Here is a 24,041-nt window from a genome sequence, read left to right as displayed (position 1 = left end):
CCCTTTGTAGCATAAGCGTACACGAGCACCCAGAGCAAGACATAGCGCTCACACTAAGCGGCGATATTGTAATTCAAGCCAACCACTAGACTTGCGGGTTGCTCAATCGAAGTATGGAATGTGCGTGTGTTGCACACCAGAGCCTACGCCAAATTTACCGATTCTTTATATTTATTCTGGTTCTGATAACCCCCTTGAATCTGACTGTAAATACTAATATTTTGACTGACGTATTTTATTCATATTTATATGATGCACGCGATTCCGAGTAGGCAGTGATGGGATGGTGATCACCCCAGCCCACCTTTTGGGCGGGGTACTCTGCAGTGGGCGAGTAGAGCTTTTGGAAATTTACTTAAATATCGGATCGCCTAATGAAGGATGCTGGAGCTCCTGCCTGGTACGCCAACGCGGTTTTAGTCTGTCCTACCACACTCAAGCAGTGGAAAATCACCTCACAAACGCAATTCGATTCTCAGAACCATTGCGTAACAGCTATTCGCTGTCATATTTCAAGAGGTAATGTCTGTACAGAACTGTGCATTCTTAAAACGGCGCTGGTATGGATACTGTTTGTATGCTTTTTTTGGGATGATTAAATTTCCTGGTACAAATAATGGAATTTTTTAATCCTTGTCTGATTGCGATTTATGAAAAGGCTATGAAAGGCTCAAGTGGTTATCGGGATGGCTTCCTAGCAAGAAGCGCGGTTGTGGAAAATTAAGGTCAGTCCCACAGGCGGATCGTGAAACAGTTGGAAATCGACAATTCCACCGTGTCCCCTTGTAGTAAAACCTTTCAATTAGACCCAGGAGATCCCGCGGCCATCTAACAGAGGATTAAAATGAAAAAAATTGCAGCCCACTGAACGCAAGGAAGAACTGCAAGCACAATCCGAAACATCAAAAGTAATTAAGTATTCAAGAACGATGACGAAATATTTTGTATTCGAAGTATTGAATTTCGCTTTGAACACATTTTGACCATCTCCTTGGAAATTAATGGATATTATCGTGAAAAAAATATTCAAGTTTTACAGGGCTGCTCAGCCATTGCATGTCCCATATATGAAAAGAGGTGATAATTAGAAGGTGACAAATCGATGAATATGATGGATGCGGTAGAAGTTCCCGAACTAACATGGAAATTGTTTCTTAGATCACTTTTGCTGAATATTAAGGACCAGTGTGTTTTATACTATGTTCACACATGCACAAAATAACATGTTTTAACGTTAATAATATAAAATTGAAACCGAACTGTTCACACTTGGATTGCATTATACGCATGACATATTGTTTGTTATTGAATTTGTTTAGAAACAAACTGCAAAAATGTCTACCACGCAGAAATCAAGCACTTATGTGTTGAATTTTCATCCTTCTTCAAGAAAGAGTTCCGGTTGATCCTTTTTTTTTTTGGTTTCGGAAATTTCGTAGTATACTTTGTAATACTTCGGTATAGAAATATCTACAGAGAAAGAATTAAAGATTGCATTAAAGAAGCGTGGTTTTCCACAATACCTCGGAGCAATTGGTATTACTATTAAGTAGATCGCTTTCTTCTGTGTATAAAAAAGCCATTTTGGTCATATGTTGGTTACAAATATTTTGTTTCACGTTAATTGCCGACGTCTCGAAGATTTATTGCATCGAAACGGAAATTATTTAGGTAAAATAAATATTTTTAAACAAAAAATGAGCAAACGTCAGATAACAAAAAAAATACGGTTGTACCAGTTTCCAGTTATAATTCATTATGATTACACGGCTACTTTGACGGAAAACAGATTCGGCAAATGCTTGTCAATTGACACAGTCGAAAAATGACGGCAAATGCTTGCAGGGTTGTGCTTAACTGACAATTAACAGTTCGGCTGAAAAGTTCGTATCGTTTAATAGAAACACACATTTTTTGCCAAAATTCGTTTTTAATATTAAACATAATTGCCATCATAGGCGATACAGCGATTATAGCGATCTTCCAACTTTTCGATACCATTTTTGTAGTACGATTTGTCCTTTGCCTCAAAATAGGCCTCAGTTTCAGCGATTACCTTTTCATTGCTTTTAAATTTTTTACCAGCCAGCATTCTCTTGAGGTCTGAGAACAGGAAAAAGTCACTGGGGGCCAAATCTGGAGAATACGGTGGATGAGGGAGCAATTCGAAGCCCAATTCGTTCAATTTCAGCATGGTTTTCATCGACTTGTGACACGGTGCATTGTCTTGATGAAACAAAACTTTTTTCTTCTTCAAATGAGGCCGTTTTTTTTAAATTTCGTCCTTCAAACGCTATAATAACGCTATATTATAGTCACTGTTGATTATTTTTCCCTGTCGTCGATGTCGTAGTCGATGAAAATTATATCATGCGAATCCCAAAATACAGACGCCATAACCTTACCGGCCGATTGTTGAGTCTTTCCACGCTTTGGGTTCGGTTCATCGCGTGCAGTCCACTCAGCTGACTGTCGATTGGACTCCGGAGTGAAGTGACGGAGCCATGTTTCATCCATTGTTATATATCGACGAAAAAAATCGGTTTTATTTCGATATAACAGCTCCAAACACTGCTCAGAATCATCAATTCGTTGTTGTTTTTGATCGAATTTTGCAAGCAGGGTTGTGCTTGACTGATCATTATATCATGTTATTTTGGGAAACCGTGTTTTAATGTGCCGTTTCTGAATATAAAATAACACGGAAGTAAAACATGTAATTTCGCTTAAAACATGAAATCAGAGTTAAAACTCGTTTTAACTCATAGTGTGAACGTAGTAGTGATTTGAAGGACTATTCTCACGCTTCAAATCTGATTTTCTCAGAAATGGTGACGAATATCAAAAAACCCAACTGACAATCCCTTAGAAAATTAGTTTTGATTAAAAAAAAAATATACCTAAAAACGCCGTCTTCCAACTTGTCCATTGAACATCTCGCCTTAAAAAGCATGGATCAAAAATCCATCTTGACAATGTCTTGATAATTTAATTTAGATGCGATTAGTGCATAAATACATATATGTGTAAAAATTAAGTGAATGTTATTTTTGTGAGTGTAAATCGATTTCTATGGCGGCGCCATTTTTTTTTTTGCTTCAGTGTCCTAGTAACGTAACGAAACATGAGAGATATAAAATCGGCTCAGAAAGGCTGCCAAAAACTTACTGATAAATTCATCTAGTTGTCAGACCTTGGTAGTTAGTGAGTATATAAATCTACTTGGGACTACTAATCCCCGAATTCCGCTTCCGAATTCACCGGTAATAGTGAAGAAAAGCTCTAAAAACGGTACTCGCTTCATTTTCTCAGCAACGGGTAAACCGATTTTCACAAATCATGATTCACATTAGAGCGTTCAGTGGCTTAAAAGATACTGTGCAATTTCATCCATATCCGACTTCCGGTTCCGAAATTATTGGGCGATAAGTGTCAAACCTTTCAAACTGTCATATAAAATGATGCAAATTCGGTACGCATCGGTACGTGCTGGTACGGAATAAGAAACCGCCATCGGCTAGCACACAACGTGCTTTGTTCAATTTTATATAACGTGAAGTGTTGCCACATTTAAATCTATATTAACTTGACATAACTGTTTACAAAGTGAAAGGGTGATGGTAGTTTATCCCGAAGAAAGATTTTGAAAAAAAAAAAAATCTTGATAGAATCTTCTAGTGATGTCTTTGAAAATATAAGAAATAGTAGAAAGGCATCATTACACCACTACGTAGATAAAAAAAAGGTTTTTTCTCTGCACCTAAATGTTGATTAAAACAATTTCTTTTCCATCTGACAGCCAAGAGAAAACAACGAACGAACGGGTATTGCATCCCCGTGAAGTTATGCATACATTTTTGTAGCCTACACCATTGGCCTAAGGGGAAACTATCATAAATTCAACTCGAACTAATCTCTGTGCTTAACAAAGGAAACCTCGTACGAGTCTGAGCCCCAACTATGCCAGTAGCCACTTCCCGTCTGTCTCGTCACCAAATCCCGTTGACGCATAAATTGTACACTTCTTTGTGTGAGCTTAGAATCGAATTCCCACTGACTGTCAGTACAGGGTAAATACAGCAAAGGGTCAACACATTAAACGAATTTCATTCTAGAATAGCTGAAGGTCGCGACTCATTCTAAATGACTGAGAATGGAAACTCACTGCAAAATGTTTCATAATAAACCAATGCATTTCATTGAAAAGTAGTGTTGCTGGTTTTCATTATTTTTTCTCCTGAGACTCAATCAGTAATCAATGCACGAAAAGAGCGGAAACCAGTAGTTTACTGGCGGCATTTGTTTCCGTTATGGTACGTAGGTTGCTTCGTTTTCAACAACGAATGCAGCAACAGTGGTGAATCAAACGCTATTAATCGTTCCTGTTATGGAACACCCTGTTCGAGAGTTTTTGTCGCTGTCTTCAGGAAATTAAAGAAAAAAACGTTGTAAATTATGAATCTATAAATATGGACACAACCAACTGACAAGCCAGCGACAACACACACATCCTTCGAAAGGATCTCGTTTTCCTATGCACTATGGAAACAAGGAAGTTTCCCCGTTCATTGATTAAACAGAAATAACCCTACCGTCAGAGCAGGCAACCAAACTTGTTCTATTCTATCTTTGCCTTTGCCATTGATGTTGCCTAGAAACGGTATGTTGCAGTATTGTGAATGGATGATGTATCCGCATTGTTAGGAGTGAGTACATTTACTACGAACGACAAGCAGACAGTAGGATGAATGAAAATATGAATGGCTGAGCTAAACCATTAATGAACGCCGGGCACCAAGGCTTTGACAGTGTGTGATTATCAGAAGAAGGGGAGTTATAGTGGATTCACTGGTCATTCCAGCAGTGCTCATGTAGCAGAAACGCAAAACAATAATGAAAGGCTTCTCAAATTAATCAATACAGAAAGGCACCTTCAAATCGACTCTAGAACTATGTTTTCAAATTCGATAAATATTGCGTACTGTTTAGTCTACGATCAAGTCTGTGGGTTGTTCTCTTTTCAATTGCATACTTTGCACTGTGATAGTCAAACAAAAACAATCACCGATTCGTGATTTGCGTCCTGACCTGGAAGGATTCTTAGTACTAGCCATGCAATAATTCTATACGCTAAGAATCGGCTGCGAAGTCTGTTGAAACAGAAAGCCCAAATTCTATAAATGGAATGGAAGGCCAGAACTTTGAACTTTGAATTAAATCTGTTGTAACCTGTATAAATTCAACTGTTTTATAACAAAACGGTCCTTTCTTTTCGAATTTGCCTCAAATTAAAAATAATGTATGCCTCGACATTGAATTTGGAAATGAACATTAGAAAACTTCCCAAGTGTAATTGGACAGATCCGCTCTGTTTACTGTTTTCTTCCAGTTAATATAACGTATTCCAGTGTTTTCCAATAATTTTATCAGTGCAGATCGAAAGTTGATGGTTTTAGTTACTATTCTATGTAAGAAGTTAGGAGGACTATCTATGGTACCGTAATCATTGAAAGAGGAAGTAAACAAAGAAAAACTGTCATTTGCACATAGGACCTTCGTTAATGTTCATCTTTATTTGGAGTCAAATCATTTTATTTACACACTAAGATTAGATTCTATGATTCGAAAATTTTTTTACGAAAAGTTACGATAATCATTAGAAATAACCGATGTTTCGGTATATGAATTTTATTTTACAAAAATTCACCGGACGATTAAATACGTTTTTATTATATAATTCTATAAAAAAAATACAATTCATACAGTAAATCTCAATTGTCGTTGAGTACAATAAAAGTCATACACTCCGTGTGGTAAAATTATCTTTCAATTATCGAACTTCAGTAAATACTGATTGGGATTTGTTCAACAAACTCAAATTTCGAGTCAAAATCACTCATTTTTTTTTTGGTATTAAAAATGCCTTACTCTTCACTATACACAGCCGGGTGTCAATTAAAATTTCAAAAATACCCGCGTAACCTTTTTCTGTCATAATTTTGAATGTTAATAACTCAATCATTTGTTGATGTATTGATATTATTTTTACAACCAATCGATTCCGAAACTTTCAACTTAAACATGAATGGCAACGTCGTTTCAGTATTTCACTCAATTTTGAGTTATGTGCAACACGAATTTCTAGAATATAGAATGTTACAAGCCAATTTCTCCCTTCAACTAAAACAATGATCTCTGTTTGATTTGAATCAAAATTTTGATCTAACCAAATGAAAACTATATTCGTTCCGGCTGTTGAAAAAAACTAACTATTTATTACATGTCAACCAAAGTTGAGCTAATGTTATCGTTCTGGAAGAAAATTGGTTCAATTGGTTGAATTTGAAGACTGTCCCAGAAAGTATGGACGCAACCAAAAACCGCTGCCATTTCCACTTGTGCAGTTGTTTATTCGTTTTCATTAGTTTGTTTCGAAATACGTGGACTTTCAGCAGAACAACGTCGAAAAAATGTGTACAAATGGTGCACAGAACGCGGACTGTCACTGAGAAAGATAGCAAAAATGGAAGGAGTAAGTGAAAAAGCCGTGCGAAATGCAATCAGGAAGTTCGGTGAGGATAACACCTTTGAGGATAAACCGAAAACGGGTCGAAAAAAAGGTCCTGCTAACCATCAGTTGGATAAACGTATACTGAAGGCGTTCGAGCAAAAGAAGGAGGTTTCAGTTCGGGATGTGGCCAAAAACGTGGACACTTCGAAGTCACATGTTCTTCGTGCTAAAGAACGTTTGAATCTTCGAACCTATAAGAAGCAGAAACAACATAAACGTAGTCCGAAACAAGAGCATCGATCAGGCCGAGGGTTCGAAAGCTGTACAATACGATTCTTGCTGGAAATTTGAACTGCATAATCATGGACGACGAAACCTACGTAAAACACGATTACAAATCCTTGCCGGGACCACAATATTATACGGTGCGAGAAGGGCAAGTGTTAAACCAGTCCGAGACATCGATTGAAGTCGAAAAATTTGGTAGAAAGCTATGGTCTGGCAAGCAGTTTGTGGCTGCGGTAAGACTTCGAAACCCTTCATCACCACTGTTTCAACGAACAGCGAAATATACATCAAGGAATGTTTACAAAAACGACTTCTACCCATGAATCGAAGCCACAGGGATCCTGTTGTCTTCTGGTCAGATCTTGTTTCTTGCCACTACTCGAAATCAACGGTAGAATGGTATACTACCAAAAATGTCACTTTTGTCCCAAAAAGACATGAATCCACGGGTATAAATAAACGATATATAAATTGACAGGGACGCACAAGTGAAATATTTGTTGTTGTTATCAAAATGTCGTTTGAAACAAACAAACCCACCGAGTAAAATTGATTATCATGTTTTGTACACAGAATAAAATTATGAATTTTACAGGTGACAGAATTCTACAAACGATGCAATTCACTACTACTTAATTTTTTAAATGACGCAATGTGCGAGTTGAATGCACAGAGTTTTACATGCTCCGAATGTAATTTGCACTCGTCTACCTAGTGCCGCTGTATGGATTTATATGTACCAATTATTCAATGCACAAATATGAGCTCTGTGGTTAAGTCGAGTAACCGATGTGCTTGTGATCTAATGTTTCTCGGCTCAAGTCGCGCTGCTGTTAACGATCTTTTTGTTTTTTTTTATTTCGTTCGAATTCAAGCTACGTAATTTTCAAATCGCACAGTTTTACATGTTCTCGAATAAAAATTTGTGTGAAATACGACGCTCCACTTATGTGCATATTCAGGGTTGCTACGGTCGCGCGGATCTCGCGATTTTCGCTGATTTGGCGCGGTTTCTGCTAAGATTTTGATGCTATGGCGCGGATTTCGTGCGAATTTCAAAAAACATCATTCCACAAAATTCTTTGCATATTTTTGAAGCTTGTGAGTTTTATGAAACCCTAAAAAATTAAAGATGGGCGAACGTTTCAGCAATTGGTCGAGATGGTTGAGTTTTCAACTTGATACAACTAAAATTTACTAGAAGGCGGTTCTAGCCAATGTTTTCTTCAGTGGACAAAATTTCGATTTTATGCTTTTCGATCTCGAGTGATACAAGTTGCTATTTCAACATTTTGTGCTCAAGGATATTGATATCAGATGGAAGATATCGTCTCAGTGATAATACATTCAATAATGCAAAGAACGTAATAAATGGAATGCGATTCTTCAATAATATGGTAACAAATTTTGTGTATAATAAAAATCGCATTCTTAAAGCAAAATTTACACGACATGCTTACGAAACGAAGTCTGACAATAAAAGGAACGAAGAAGTTCTGGGATTCCATCCGTGGTGATAAGAAAGTGTTCTAATAGTTTGTTAGTTCCACTATCCAACATTTTCAATTGTCCTTTGCGTTCTGGAATTTTTTCTGAAATATGGAAGAAATCTTATGTGAACAAGGGTATAGTATCCAACTACCTTGGAATTTTTGCTTTGTGCGCTATATAAAAGCTGTTTGAAATGATAGTTCTGGATTTTATAACACATAGTTGCTCTGATTACATACTACTTATCAGAGGCTCAGCTTGGATCCATGCCAAAGCTTTCAACTTTCCCTGCTGCGTTCGACGAAATCAAGCATCACATAACAATCCCCAAGTTAAGTAGACTGGGATTAAACGGATCATTATTTAATTGGCTTCGATCATATCTAACTGGTAATGAAATGATAGTGAAAATAGGAGCCTGTACAACCTCACCATGTGCTGTTATATCTGGAGTTCCTCAAGGAAGTCACCTTGGACCGTTCATAATTTTATTGTATCTCAACGATCTAAATTTTTCGATCAAGTGTATGAAGCTTTCGTTCGCCGATGACTTTCGTATTTAATATTTCAAAATGGTTTAAATGTCACTAAATGCTCCGTCGTCTCTTTTTGTAGCAAAAAGTCTGTAATCAAGTTCGACTATAATATGCCACAAACTGTTCTCGAACGCGCATCGTCTGTTAAGGACCTGGGTGTTCTGGAAACCAACTTAAATTTTAAAGAGCACACAGAGCTTTCAATTGTTACAATTTGACATTCGACGTCGTAGTTTTCCTATTTTTTCTTCGGATTCCCTATGTTAGAACTAATTATGGATATAACGAGCTCATTGCTAGCATGTGCCGCATATTTAACAAATGTTTCAATTCTTTCGACTTTCATTTATCACGTAATGTTATCAAGAAATCGTTTCTTATGTTACTGTCTCATTAGATTTAGTTACTATAGAAGCACTAGATTTAAGAAAATGTATCATTTGGATGATTTTTATCTATTGATGCAAAAGATGAGGAGGTTTTATGCCTGCTGGAGAACAAGTTTGACAGAAACTAATTCCAGTGGGCTTTTCCCTGATCCAAATAAAAGAATAAAAGATGAGGATAAAAAGAAAGACATTCAGAGTAAAATCTGACAACAGAAGAAGGCGCTATTATAATTGAAACTGAAATTGAAAAGAGTGAATCAGATCATCCTGATGTGGTCTACCTTAAAATTCTTCTTACCAAGAAGGAAACGTTTGCCGAGCAAAAAGATGTCGAAGCAAAAAAAAATACCTTCGGTGAAATCTGTTTCACTTCTTTTAAAATCACAATTGTAAGCATTTTTGTTTTTACTGCAACATTTTCCGTACATCAGAGAGTATTAATTAAGGATCAAGAGTAAACCAAGTTAACTTGTGTTGGTAATTTGTGTATTACGTACATTTTATTCAGTACGTTTGTCATAGATTGATATATGCAGTGCAACGAGTTTATTAAAGTGACTTGCAGGATTGAGTTTCAAACAATCTTTTTTAACATTAATTTATTCTCAAATGAATGTTAAGCCTGACACTTTGTATGAAATATCAGTTTTGAACAATTTTTCACCAACGTTTGATGGAAAATTGCTGAATGTAGATTTTAATTCCCTAATAAAAATAGTTGGCAACACTGCTTCAAAGCATTTGTATTAGATTGCGCTACACAAAATAAACAAAACTAAATATTTTCTGTTACAAAAGTAGTTTTCCGGAAAAATAAATAGTTTTACTACAACATGCCATTTCCATTACCTTTCGCATGTTAAATTAAAGGTTCCTATTTTACGGGTTTACTTAAAGAAGCTACGAAAAAAATTTCTAAATCAATAGTAACATGGAATAGACATGGGTTGAATCGAAATTTTGATTGAAAACCTTCATAGATGCAAAACTAAATTGAATTGCATTGAATTTTCAATGAATATAACTGTATCTTTCAATTAACGCTTATTTTGCGATTAAATTATATTGAAACGTGCAGAATTCCAAAGTAATTTTATGTTTAATTACCTGCTCCAAATATGTGCATGAAAATAGATTTAAATTCACAAAATATTTTTATCTTTGTGTTTGTTGCTAATCAAATGTGTCAGTGGAAGCAAACTGAAACTGAGATAATTTTTCTCGAGCAGTTTTAAGAAAAACCGAAGAGTTCTAGACTAAGACACTTTTCTTGAATTGCAATTTTAAGCAGAATGAACTGATTGGTTTATTTTTCAACCATATGGAAGATTTATTGATTAAAATCAGGAAAAGAAGTGCCGGAATTTGTGTTTACAGCAAATATTGTTGACATTACACATACGCTTGCAAAAAATCTTGTTCCTTAACTAAGGGCATCGAAAAAGATGGAGAACAAAAATATAATCGTTTTAATGGGGTTTTCGAAGTGACGTGCTGTATGCGGACTTATTTATTGTGTTCATATGACAAACTTATTCAGATTTTTAAATTATATTTAAGTGAATTTTCAAGTACTGCGTAAAGTATCACCTGCATGAAAATAGTTGTCTAACGCTTCACTCGAATATCGCGCGTTTTAGTTCTCAACTTCGTGCGTTTTAGTTTTCGACTTCGCGCGTTTTGATTTTGAAATTTTTCGTAACAACCCTGAATATTATGAGATAAAATAACAAGATTTTTTCCAACTGTGTAGTTTTAAGCAGCAATGTTTTCTATATCAAACCAGATTTTCTTTTGTCATTATTCTAACAAAATATTCGTTGCGCGAAACCCAAATATGATTATATTTACCATTTTTTTCTCTGTGTGAATAAGGGTGTAGGTAAAGTGTTGGTCGAATGGCCTACTGATCATTAATTTTCAATGCCGAACAGCATTCACTAGATATTTTGATAAACAAGGCAACCTTACAATATCAGTATGTCACTGTTTACTTCATTTATTACGTTATTCCGACGACACTAAATGGCTGCAACAGTTTCGTCTTCGATTCGTCAATATGTAACAGTTCAAATTAAATTCCTAGTGAAACTTTGCAGTTAAATTTCAGCCCGTAAGCCAAAAAAAAAACAAATCGCGGGCTTACAGCAAATACCAAATTAGAATCCTGAGTTCACGAGTTGGCGTCGTTATACAGCTATTCTCCTGTCAGCTCTTCTGGCTGAGTCGCAAGTTATGCAGCGATTTTTGGGCTGCTGTAAACAACTCCTGAATACTTAACAAAAATCCTTTCGTTTATAAGTTGCATCTACTTGTATATCTACTTGTTGGTTTATTTAGGAGGATGTTCTAGTTCTTAGTTCTTTTGTTATTTTTTTATTTTGTTCTTTATGCTCGGATTCGATGTTGACGAATTTCGAAAATACGAAATTATCGAACATAATGATTTCACATGATTCGAATAGCCAATGCCAATTCGTTCCGATAGTTTCCAACTGCAATCACAAAGTCTGATTTTAAAATTGCGCAATTTTGTACGATAATAACACGTGGGGAGCCGGCATTGAACTACATGCTTGCGAGCACAATTCAACCATGAATAAAAGCACTTGCAAAAAAAACCTCTCCGGATCATTTCCATCTATCACCATCAACCCACGCATGGCTGTAGCACCTATGTCCTCCCCCGTAACTAACATTCAACATCCGCCGCATGCTAACATTCACGTTCGTAGCACTCACACTGTCATCCAGAAAAAAATGAATGAAAAGCTCCGAAAGGGATTCTCTCCTGCCCACTCAAGTCTCACTCCCCGGGGAAGATAAATCCCACCCCGTACACATTTCCCATCCCGAACCGGATTCCAGAACGAACGAAATACCACTTTGCTACTGACGGTTCCGCCGCCATTGGTGCCCTCTCGCCGTCTTCGATCTGCTGTAGTCAATTTCTTATGCCACTCAACATTTGTTCTCACTCTTTGACTTTCTCTTTCACATGACCTACCCTGCGGCGGTTTCTACTCACCAATTCACCATACCACCGATCGCTGCCTGTGTCACCATGAAACGTGCGTGAAACGTGAAACAAACACCCGCTGACGACGTGCCAACACAACAACGAAAACTTCCACCCACGCACTGCCCACTACTACTGCAATCGATCGCGTAGGCGGCTATGCGAACTTTCGGCAGTCGTTTCCGGAATGGTGCGAGGATGAAGTCATAAATGCTAACCTGCAGTCGGGATGTGCCGCTACCGAGCAACTGATGGGATTGAGGTAAGAAACTTTTGTTCAGCAACGAAAGCGGACGTTCAGGCGTTCCGCTGCGCTGTGTGCTTTTTGTTTTCTCTGTACCCGGTTTTGATTAAGTGCTAAAAGCGTCTGTCAGGTTTCAGTGTTTGATGATTTTTTACTTAAAGAACGATCATTTCAGCTAGGGTTAGTGTTTTGATGTTTTCATAACGTACTGGGGCAAAGTGAACCTGAAAAAAAATGTAGAGTACGATACCATCAACTAAACCATGTTTGTTCGCAATGGAAACCGCACTGCTGTTTGTTCAACCGATTATGTGGCAAAAAGAACCGGAAGAATCGCCTGCAGGCAGGCTATTTAACAAACGGTAAAATATTTGCCTTTCACATTTTACATAGGGTAAACTGAGTTTGTGTGTGAACTTGCCCGACGTTCGACTGACAGCAGCCATATATTTCAGTGGAACTATAACTTACCGTAAACTCGCTAAAAAGTGAAAAATTATTTTCCCGCTTGAAGCGCACTCAAGGACATACCAAGGTCCTGGTGGATTAGTGAGTGCAGTGCGAATGGCTAACATTTGCTTAGCAAGTTTATTTTTTCACAATCTTGTACACAATATCGCCTGTGCCACAGTGATGCAATGATAGTTCACAGACGAGATGCATAGCTGAAACTATAGAATCTCATCTAGAGTTATTCGTTAGGCTAAAGTATTTATAATTTGTTCATAGTTTACAAGTCGCCTTATTTGTTCTAACCCGCCTACCTTGATCAATCTGGTGTGTGTGTGCGTGTTGCCAGATTCCATAGCCATTGGTTGCTTTCCCATTTCTGTTTGCTGACTTCATTAACTTTTCTCTTTCAATTCAAGAGCCGAAGACCACTCAGGAAGCGGTCTAGCACCACACCATCGGAAGCTGCTCCGGAGATCGGTTGGCGCTGCGCTGCCGCTGCTCGCATATCCGTAAGCTATCCGGCTGTTTTTCTTAAGTAGTTGAATTTTTTTTTTTGAATTATAGTGGCTTTCAAGCTTGTATTATCCGCTGCATACGAAGTTTTGAGACTTCTGTTCTTATTTTTCTGTTTGGTTTTGAAAGAACAATGAAATTGCAATCGAATGATGATTCGATGGATAGAGATTAAGCTCCGAAAGGGGTATGCTGTGTGGAATAGCTTCAATACAGAAACGTCTAGCTTGTTGTTGCTGTACAGGAAATAACCATCATGTGGCATCCCAGACCCAGACGTATTTTAGTATCAACATACTCGTACACTCAGACAATTCAACCTACGAAAATAATAAAAATCAAATCTATTGTAATATTCACAATTGAACTGATACAACTATGATGTTCCTCGAATTAAAACCACTAATATGCATACTTGACTGCACAGATGATTAACAGGAGTATTGACCTTATCGAAGGAACACAACTCTATTCTCATTTTTTTCAGTAATCCTTAATACATGTTTGTTTGTTAATTGGCGAAAACATTATAAATTCAGTGAACATGAATGCATCGTAGTTGCGAGTCATTAATAAAGTATATTAGCTCCATCCATTATGGAAAATATAGTTCCGTCGTGATGAAAACAGACACGAACTAAGTTTACCAAGCTATATGTCATGTTTCATCTTCGTACCAAAAGTTTTAAAATTTATGAAGTAGAGCTGACATAATTATCAAATCACATTCGATTTTCCCTGCGATCCAAGACGAGACTCAATGGAAATGTCCTTACATATCACGCCACCCGTGGCAAACTAGCGACCCATGCTTTATCCCGCAGCGACAGTTGACCGAAAATAACTTTGAATGCAAAAACCGGATAAATACATTTGTTTTGGTTAAGAACCGGTTAAGTTTTTGTCCGGTTCTTGCAATAAAAATGTTTTTAAACGGCTTTTGCATTTCAAAGTCCGTGTCCGACTTTTGCGCTCAATGTTTTTATCCGGTTTTTGCATTCAAAAATACTTAAACGGGTTTTCCAAACTAAGTTGCACTTATCCGACTTTTGCTTTCAGTCGTTCATATGAAATGCATCAACATTATAAAATGAATTTCATATGTTTCATGTTTCTATGGTAATTTTTATGCAGTAAATTCTATATTGTAATTGAGGGGCGGGTAGGGTCTAACACTTTTGAAAAATCATTTATTATTTTCTTTATATTTTCCTATAGTAAAACATTTCAAGAATTTTCTGTGAAATTTTCAAGCCCATTGGAACGAGACTCTGAAAGTTATTGACCTTTATCTATGGCTATCTCATTCTACGAAGAAGCAAGAGCTCGGCGCACAGGCCCAAGATTTCTTCTTCGATTCACTTCAAATTCTTGAAATGTTTCGTTATAATAAATTATAAAAGAAAAAATATGATTTTTTTGAAAATGAAAAAGACCCTACGGGCTCCCTGGACATTTGGACATCAACCATCCAGCATTTAGCAAGCAGTATCCGGTATATTTGAGACTGCTTGAATCGAGAAAGAACAACATAAGTGAATAGCAACTAACGAAGGGGAGATTTTCGGAAATATTGTACTTAAATATTGCCGGTTTATCTACTAATTTTGTAGCATTGCGGCATCTTGTGGTGAATAACTGTTGTTTGTTAGTTTTGCTCTCAGAAACACATATAGTTGATTCTGATGCTTTCGATCAGTTCAGTATTCCGGGTTACACTATTGCTTTTTACTTGTCACATTCCAGACACACGGGTGGAGTGGCCATTTACGCCAGAGAATCGATTAAGTTCAGAATTCTATCAAACGAAGTAGTTGGAAATAATTGGTTCTTGGGTATATCAGTTGAGAGAGGCATGCAGATGGAAAACTATGGAGTTGTATATCATTCCCCTAGTTCAAGCGATCGCCAGTTTCTGGAAATTCTAGAAAACTGGTCCAATACTACATAGGTCCAATACTAGAAATGCGTCTGATGCGAGAACACCAAGCTTTTTGTCAGCCAGATCGCAAAACTCGTTATTGTACAAAGGGATTAGTTTTTTCAATTCGATGCCAGGACGAATCAAGCGGGCTGCAACATTGAGGGAGTTCAAAACATTGTGTATTTCACACATAAAATCTATTTTGTAATTAGATCTTTAACGAATTAGTGCAATTTGATTTTTTCGAAAATTGTGTAAAATGACGAAGATTGTATTTAATTTATTTTTGTTTTTTTTTTCAAGTAAGACGCATTAGGTTGTTATGTTCTGTATGATGATGATGTTATGGCTAGGCACAAATCTCCACATAACAAGGGGAACGTGCCATCTGAGCCGATTTGTTCTGATTCCTGATTCCTGATGATGATGATGGATTTTTAATAATTTGTTTAGTTAAAAAAATGAGTTGTCTACAAAAGTATGAGCCTCGCGCGCGCAAAGCAGGTAGAGGCAATCTGGAAATTGAATATAACTGGAACTGGATATGTTCTCTTTTATTTTTGAGAGCTTTAGCATTCTACGTGTCGATGAATTATTTATTGATTATATTTCGGAAATAATAGGGATCGGAAGTTGTTGATGGAATTAGGCTTGGCTCTGCTCATCCGCAGTCTCGTTACTCCATTGTAGCTGATGTTTGTAGCGATGAACTGGTCCGGCGGGAAGGGCCAGGTGAATTACTGTCTGATACTAACAAAGATATCGGGTTCGATTCCTGATTTGTTCAAGGATCTTCCCGGGTTGGAAATTTTCTTGTATAACCCTGGATAGTAAATCGGTAATATTTGAATGTTTTCTTGTTCTCAGTTGTACTTTAGAAGGAGAATCTATACCTGCTGGATTAACCAGATCGTTTTATATTTAGTTAACTGGTTAAAATATGTGATGCAATATTTATTATCATTTAGATAAATCGTCCAGCTCACACCTTTGTAGGGGTATGAGGCGGGACCATCATCATCATCATCATCATGGAGTAATTAGTTGTTTCCATTGATTTTATAGACAAAAACCTTTAAACGCGTTTTCCTCTAAAGCAGCTTTTGAAAGTCCGTGTCCATCGTCATTCAAAAACTACTGCACCAATTTTTTTCAAATTTTGCACACACTTTCTACATATAAAAAACCAGACCCCAACGTTTTCCTTTTCATTGTTTGTTACTTTGGGGAGGCTTATCAATTACAAAATGGTCTATTTTTTCGTGAAAAATCGTAGTTTTCACTTTAAACCACCACCAAAAATTTTAAAAAATTAAAAAAAAATCAAACAGAAACGTTGGGGTCCAGAAAAACTTCTACTCTAACCATGTTGCGTTAATTTGTTCACTTCTGATTAGTCTGCACTGAGATACAGTGGACACCGCAAATCATGATTTTTTAGAAGCGTCCTCAAAAATACCTCTTCAATGACTTATTTCTCAATATTTTACCACGAAAAAATTACAAAATGTTGTTTGAATGATGCTTTTTAATATGCCAAATATTTGAATTTATTTTGTTGAGCAATAATTCTGGAAAAAAACTCAATGATGATTTTTTCCATCATTTAGACCTTAAACCACCCTTAAAGACCCTTAAATGATCAAATATTTTTGCTTTTTAAGACTCAATGACGTTAAAGCATAAAATTCAAATTTCGGATTCAATCTAAAGAAAAAACTCATTCTCATTCTAATTAAAGTTTTTTTTTCCTGTTTATTGAGGTAATTTCTGACACTAAATTAGGCTCATTTTAGAAACCAATTTATTCTGATTGATTCGGGTAGTTCACAAAAGCATGCTTCAACGTGTCACATATTCGAAAACATTTCTCAGACCAAGCGTATTAGCAATAATACAGTTGAACGTGATCATAGGTCACTATCTGAAATAATTATACGGACAGAAAAAAAAATATTTTGTCGATTACTTTAGTTGTACGATTATATCTCCGAAAAATAAAATGGTAGCCATATTATCTTCGAAATCGACCCACAGTCCAGTTTTAGTCTCGAGCGAACCAGAAATTACTGATATCGGTTAATCCATATACAAAAAAAAATTGAGCGGTAATCGGTTTCGATAGTTTACGTCACTTATGTTATTTTATCAACGGAACCGTCAGTGACAGCTTTTTCAATATTAACCTTTTTAATGAACCAATAGTATTTTCCAAACGAGCCTAAGTTTGTTGAAATCGGTTTGAATGGTTGATTCATGAAATTTATTTATGAAAAATGTTTGGTTTCAACGGAACGGCGCTACGTGCCACACAGCCAAATCGATGTTCTGCCAAAAATCATTGAAAATCGGATAATCTGCAGAAATGGTGATGTGAATTGCCCTTTCGAGAAGCTGTGATTTGACACCGCTGAATTATTATTTTTTTTTTGAGCGATTGAAGATAAATGTAACGCCTACGCAGTATTGTTTCTAACGTATAGACAATCTGAAATTTATACCGGATTTTGAAAAAAATTGTTCAAGTCTGTATATCTTTTATCTGTGCGCCAACCATCCAGAAACAATTGAAGACCTCAAGCACGAAATTCATGTTACTTCTGATGACATAAGGCCAGAAACAATTTAAAATGTACCAAAAAATTGGGTGGATCGGAGCAAGCCGTGGGGATCATTTGAACGGAAATATTTCCGGAACCAGATATGATAGCCAGTTGATCTTCGAACTTGATCAATGAACCAATAGCAGCTTTCAAACAAGCCTAAGATTATTGAAATCGGCACAGCCAATTTCGAGAAAATTTACCGCAAAACAACGCGTTTTGTCAGTTACGTCACTTATACCATTATATCTCCGGAACCAAAAGTTACTGCCAGAATAGGTATTCTATTCCGGTCGGGGTCAGTAGCATAGTGTAGTGAAGAACTACACTTGCTACACGACCACACTTGGGGGCTCGAATTTAGTGTTCGACCCCCTTAAGAAGAACTTTAAGTATAATTAATTTTTTTCTTCTGATCCTATTTATATGACCTTGCCTAGGCTAGCTTTTCCGTTCTAAATTTATAACTGATTCCATCTAGAATATCTATCTATCTTTTCATTTCATATCTTCCGCCTTTCCCAGTTAATGCTTACCGAAAAGAACCAATCAAAATCGATATAGTAATGCTCGTGTTAATTCAGAATACAAAAAAATCTAACCCCAAACGAAAGCGATTTTAGTGCCCCTGAACGCCTTTTCCTGGAAAAAAGCAGAAATTCATTAGTATATATGAGAAGTAGATGGTTTTTGATTTCACTTATCTTTTCACGAAACATCTAAATCTGTTTTCTTCATCCAATTTATAGGTAAATTTTCCAGCTTTATGACAAATAGTGAATGGCGCTTTAAAAATTCGACAGGTGACATTAGATTTTATATGCTTTCTATAGAGAAAGGCGGAACTGGCAACCATCGCAAAGTCTTAGTATTTCAATTTATTATTGTGAAGTTTGACCGACGACACGACCTGCCACTCGTCTATTAAAACTGTATCGTAAATTTAACTACCCCTCAGTAACTGGTAATGTCAAAACGTAATCCCTTGAAAAAATGTTGAAACTGGCAACATATGTTGACGAATTATTGATTTTAATTAACAATTACCGTAACCTTGGTTACTGCATTTTGAAGACGTGAGAAATGTAAACAAAACAAACTGCAAATCGGATATTTTAAAGCGAATAATTAAAATGGATTTTCCGAGTGGGAAATCCTTTTCCCGTGGAAACTGTATCAGCATCAGAGCAGTGGGTCGTCCTGGGTTGGTGGTTCAATGCATAGGGCACTGGTCTCACAAACCAGTTGTCGTATGTTCGAGCCCCGACCTGGAAGGATTCGTAGTGTCAGTAGAATCGTAGCACTAACCATGCAATGGTTCTGTACACTCTGAATCGGTTGCGAAGTCTGTTGAAACAGAATGTCAAATTCCACTACAGGAATGTAATACCAAGGCTTTGCTATTTTTATCAGAGCAGTGGATCGACTAGTCATTCGGATTTGCTAGAAGAATTTTTCTGTTGTGAAAACCGAAAAGAATCCACTTGCAATTGAACGAACGAAGTTTTCTACGGATTTAAAATCCTACATTCAAGTCTGAGTTATGGAATTTTTTTTCATGAATTGTATTGATATGCTAACATTTACAGTCAGCCCATCGATAAAATAATTGGGTTCAAAATAAGGTGAGCTGTGAGTGTACTTTCTATTTGCAAGCGATAGTCAGTGATCGTAAGACGACGCAAAAAAACTTTAGAAAGCTTGAAAGTCGAACAATTGCTGATGGAGAAGCGAAAAGAATTTCTTAACTATACTTATAAGAATTATTCATTATTATTATAAAATCCGTGTATTGCACTTATTGTCAGAAGAAACTAAGTGAGGGAGAAACATTTTCTTCAAGCAAAAATATGCATAAAACAAAAAAATATCTGGTAACTTAAAAGAACTATCTTTTTCTTTTGTGCATCCGGATCAATATAACACTTCTCGAATTTTATTAATTATACTATTTTTCTTGCGTAATTCTCATCTTGTAATTGAAGTGCTATCAAAAGTATTGGTTTTGTTTTTTTAGCCATGCATCGATTGTGGCACAACGAATTAGGTGATGATTAGTACAGTTGCTTTGAATACGAAAGATTTTTATAGAAAAAAAAAGTGATGGCTGTAGCATTCATTGGTCTACATCCTCGAGTTGTTTTCAGGAATTCACTGAACTGGCGAAGAGGGAACCAAATTAAAAACTTATGGTACGATTCCACAACTTTCTCAAAATGTTTGTTTATTTATCCTGGGGATCCTTGGTAACTAGTTCATAGCAACTTAAGCAGTGTTGCTCGAGAAGATTATTTTTATCTCTATCAGGGGGTCGCTATATTTTTGGTAACTGGCGGTAAATCGTTAACGGACAGTTTTAATGCAAATTTTTATTCGGAGTGCCTGGTCGTATCGTCGGTTTGACCATTCTATTTCAACAGGCTTCGGAGAATTCTTAACGTGTAGAACCTTTGCTTTGATCCTACTGAGACTAAGAATTGTTCTATCTCGGAGCTTGAACATGAAAGCTAGCAACCCTAGCAGCTTTTTACTCGCATTTAAAATAATAGTTTTATTTCAAATACGTTTGAAAGTGATGGTTCCAGCTTTATTTTTAGAAGAATTTATTCATAGTGCCATATCTGTTATTCTGTGATTCAGGGTCTATTACACTGGGGTATTTAGATGTATTCTGGTATGGTTTGATCTTGAAAGCTTTTCTGCAGGAATTTCAGTAAGCCTTGACAATAGAGATGCAAGTTTTTAAGGTTTTGATATTTTGAGATGATGTGTTGAATGCGCGGGCAACTTTATACATACATTTTAGGAGCATTAACGCACCCAATTTTCACCAGACGGCGCTTTTGGTGTCACGAACTACTCAATTACATTTTTATTACACTGAGATGTATTTTATTTATGAGAGTAGCTAATGGAAAAAAAAACATCCGTATCTCACTAGAAGCACTGTCACTGTCTCCGTACAGTGGGAAATCTAGTGCCGTTTTTCATTGAAAAACACTGGTGGAGTGGATTGCTCTGGTTTTGCACTTTCGAGCAGAAATGGCAATGAAATACCGTCAGAATGTTGCATTTATGCTCGAAAGTGCAAAACCAGAGCAATCCACGCCACCAGTGTTTTTCAATGAAAAACGGCATAGGTTTACTTGATTTATGATTAAACTCATAGCAATCCTTGACAGGATTTAGATAACGTCAAAAACGCGCGGTTGTCCGTTTAGAGCTTATACCTACTTTACTCGCATACTTTACAGTGTGAATCAAATCGGTTTGTTTGTATTTCATTTTGTTTCCTTGCAGTCGAATGTCGTGTAATAGCACTTTTTCCCATTCTTCTTCTTTGTCCCCAGATCACTCCGCATATCCATTCCGTTCTCGGACTCGGCCTGCAGCAGCAGCACCGAATCATCCGATTGCGAAAGTACAACGAACTATCTCGCTGAACCGGTCAAAGTCGAACCGGTTGAGATTATGACTGGCCTCTTCCTTGGAAACGCTTCCCATAGCGAGGATATTAAATCACTGAAAAAGTACAACATTAAGGTGAGTCGCTGGCTATGAGTAAAGTAGTCTACTAATAACTACAAAACATCTCTCCTATTGTAATTACAGTATATTTTAAATGTGACTCCTGATTTGCCAAATGTTTTTGAACGCGACGGACATATAAAGTATCTCCAAATACCGATTACCGATCATTGGTCCCAAGACTTGGCGGGACATTTTCCGAATGCAATAAAATTTATCGGTAGGTATACTCGGTCCGAATACTCCGGATTATGATACTGTCTCATTTTATGATTGTTAATTTTTGTTCGCTTTGCAGATGAAGCCCGCTCGAAGGGTGTCGGCGTGCTGGTACATTGCCTGGCGGGTGTTTCCCGATCGGTGACGGTGACGCTGGCCTACATTATGTTCGCCCGGACACTTAGCCTAAACGATGCGTTCTCGCTGGTACGAGCTCGCAAACCAGACGTTTCACCAAATTTTCATTTTATGGAACAGTTGGATACCTTCGAACGCCAGTTAAGCATTGATTCGAGCCAACGAGCCAAATTGCTTCCAAGCACCGATAGTGGCGGTATTGGTGTTGGTGGTTGTTCATCCTCTTCAACGCCTTCCTCGTCCTCCTTTTGCAGAAGTGACTTTCCCTCCTCTAGTGGGTTGACCCTGCAGCGCAACCTTTCCGGTGATCAGCCAGCTTCGCAAGACCGAGCAGCTTCCGGACCACGCACACACATGGGCAAGTACAGTTGCACCTGCTTCGAGGTTGAGTGTAAATGTACTCAAGCGGCCATCGAACTGCTGGGACCGTTCAGCAGTGGCATCTCACCAGATTCCGGTATCGAGTTCGACCGTTGGACTCCCAGCAGTGACACGCCTAAATGAGATTTTGCCGTAGAGAAAAAATTCACTCTTCCAGACCCGATTCAATTGATTGAACCGCAGAACCGCCAAATGTCGCCATCCTCTGAACAGCAACAGTAGAATAGTAGGGCTTCGGGATCTGAAAGAAAGGTTTTTTTCTCTACACAGCCATAAGAAAAAATGAAGAATCAGGTTTGATAAAAAAAAACATAATTTGTTGTAGCTAAAAGAGCAGATTTTAATGTAGAGCAATGTGACGTTGTTGAATTGCCTGGTAAGCAAAAGTCCATCAATTTTTATCTTGGTAACCTTAAGAATCAACTCATCCGCGTTATAGGGCTCAAGTGAATCGAAAAGAACAGAAGTTGACGTGAGCATCTCTCGAATTGATCAATGGTTCTTTCCACAATGACATATTTTTTCTCCAGTAGCGCTCCAATCCAATGCCCCTTTTTCCACGATTTTTATTTGTCATCCAAGAAAAACGTATCTTAAGCCTAGCCGAGTCAGGGAAAATATACTCAAATTTGAGCAACAGAAATAAAACACAATTTGTAGTAGAAAAACGATTTTTCTAAATCAACACACAACTCAGTTTTCTACAGAAAACATTCATTACGGAACCTATATTATTATATTGACTAACGCGCAGGGTTGCGGTACAAGCTTTTCGCCTAACCAACATTCATACACAGACAGAACAAGGTAACAACGTGGACGCCAGGTGTTTGCTAGGTATTTGCGGAATGTACAATTAAAAATTACGTTACTAGCGATAAGTGAGGTGATCTAACCCTAAAGCGTTTTGAGCTACACGAAAATGAAATAAGGAAATAAAAATGATGAAAAAATAACTTATGATGATAATTAAGTTGAATTCGTAATGCGAATGATCATTGAATACACTAAGAACCAAGAGAGTTTTGGAGCTAACCGGACAGCAATTATTTATATATTAACTTTGGATTACATTGTACTATGCGTATCAATTCAGCTATTCGCCAGAGGCGAAGCTACCAGAACAAAACTAATTTAATTGCCAACAGTCAGTCCAGTAAATGTTGTTCGATCAATACAGAAAAGTTGTGTAATTATTAACTTTGACAGGTAAACAGTATACACACTTACTGTGCATACAACAAAAGAAAAACGCTGAATTTTGATGAATTCGATTCTGACACAAAACAATTATTAGTCAACAGACAAAATACACAAAATACTACTACTACTACTGAGAATGCACACAGATTGAGCTGGAAATAATTATTTAAGCAAATGAGGATTCACTTTTCAAAAGTCTAAATGAAACTGTTCCAGAGTACTTTGATAGTAAAAAGCAAGAAAAACAAACTAAACTAGTAACGAGTCGCAGCTTAGCGCAATCGCGATTTTTTTTTCTCAAACAAACACTTAGAAGGATACTATATTAAAAATGAAAAGTTGTAGAAATATATTCATGATATTTATGTCAGTAAAATAACATTTGATGTTCCTACTGGCAGCATTTCCGAAATCCTTAAATCTTATGAACAACTAAAAGCTAGTAATCGGATTGAGAATATTTTAGCTCAATAAGAGCGTTGACAATCAGAAGTAGTTACATATTACCTGTTTTTCAAAGACAAGCGAGCATTACAAAAGTGATCAAATCGAGAGTTTCTTTCCTTTGAATACAAACTATAAAAAAAAAACCTTGTTGATT

General features: G+C 36.9%; 1 protein-coding gene across 5 annotated transcripts in view; it reads left to right on the top strand.

Moving 5' to 3' along the window:
• The window catches only part of LOC131434819 (dual specificity protein phosphatase Mpk3), a 43,642-nt gene extending 19,823 nt beyond the window's left edge, over window positions 1-23,819 (top strand). For 4 of the 5 annotated variants that reach the window (XM_058601988.1, XM_058601987.1, XM_058601985.1 and 1 more), the window contains 5 exons: window positions 12,388-12,496; window positions 13,348-13,440; window positions 21,322-21,514; window positions 21,584-21,719; window positions 21,798-23,819. In XM_058601988.1, the coding sequence (XP_058457971.1) occupies window positions 12,388-12,496; window positions 13,348-13,440; window positions 21,322-21,514; window positions 21,584-21,719; window positions 21,798-22,360 (1,094 nt within the window). In that variant the 3' untranslated portion in view covers window positions 22,361-23,819. The remainder of the gene's footprint in view (window positions 1-12,387; window positions 12,497-13,347; window positions 13,441-21,321; window positions 21,515-21,583; window positions 21,720-21,797) is intronic. The other variant, XM_058601989.1, reaches the window with a different exon arrangement.
• The last annotated feature ends 222 nt before the right edge of the window (window positions 23,820-24,041 follow it).

This window comes from Malaya genurostris, chromosome 3 (assembly GCF_030247185.1).
Source record: "Malaya genurostris strain Urasoe2022 chromosome 3, Malgen_1.1, whole genome shotgun sequence".
In the NCBI taxonomy this organism is placed as follows: domain Eukaryota; kingdom Metazoa; phylum Arthropoda; class Insecta; order Diptera; family Culicidae; genus Malaya; species Malaya genurostris.
This window is presented reverse-complemented; position numbering and strand designations above follow the sequence as displayed.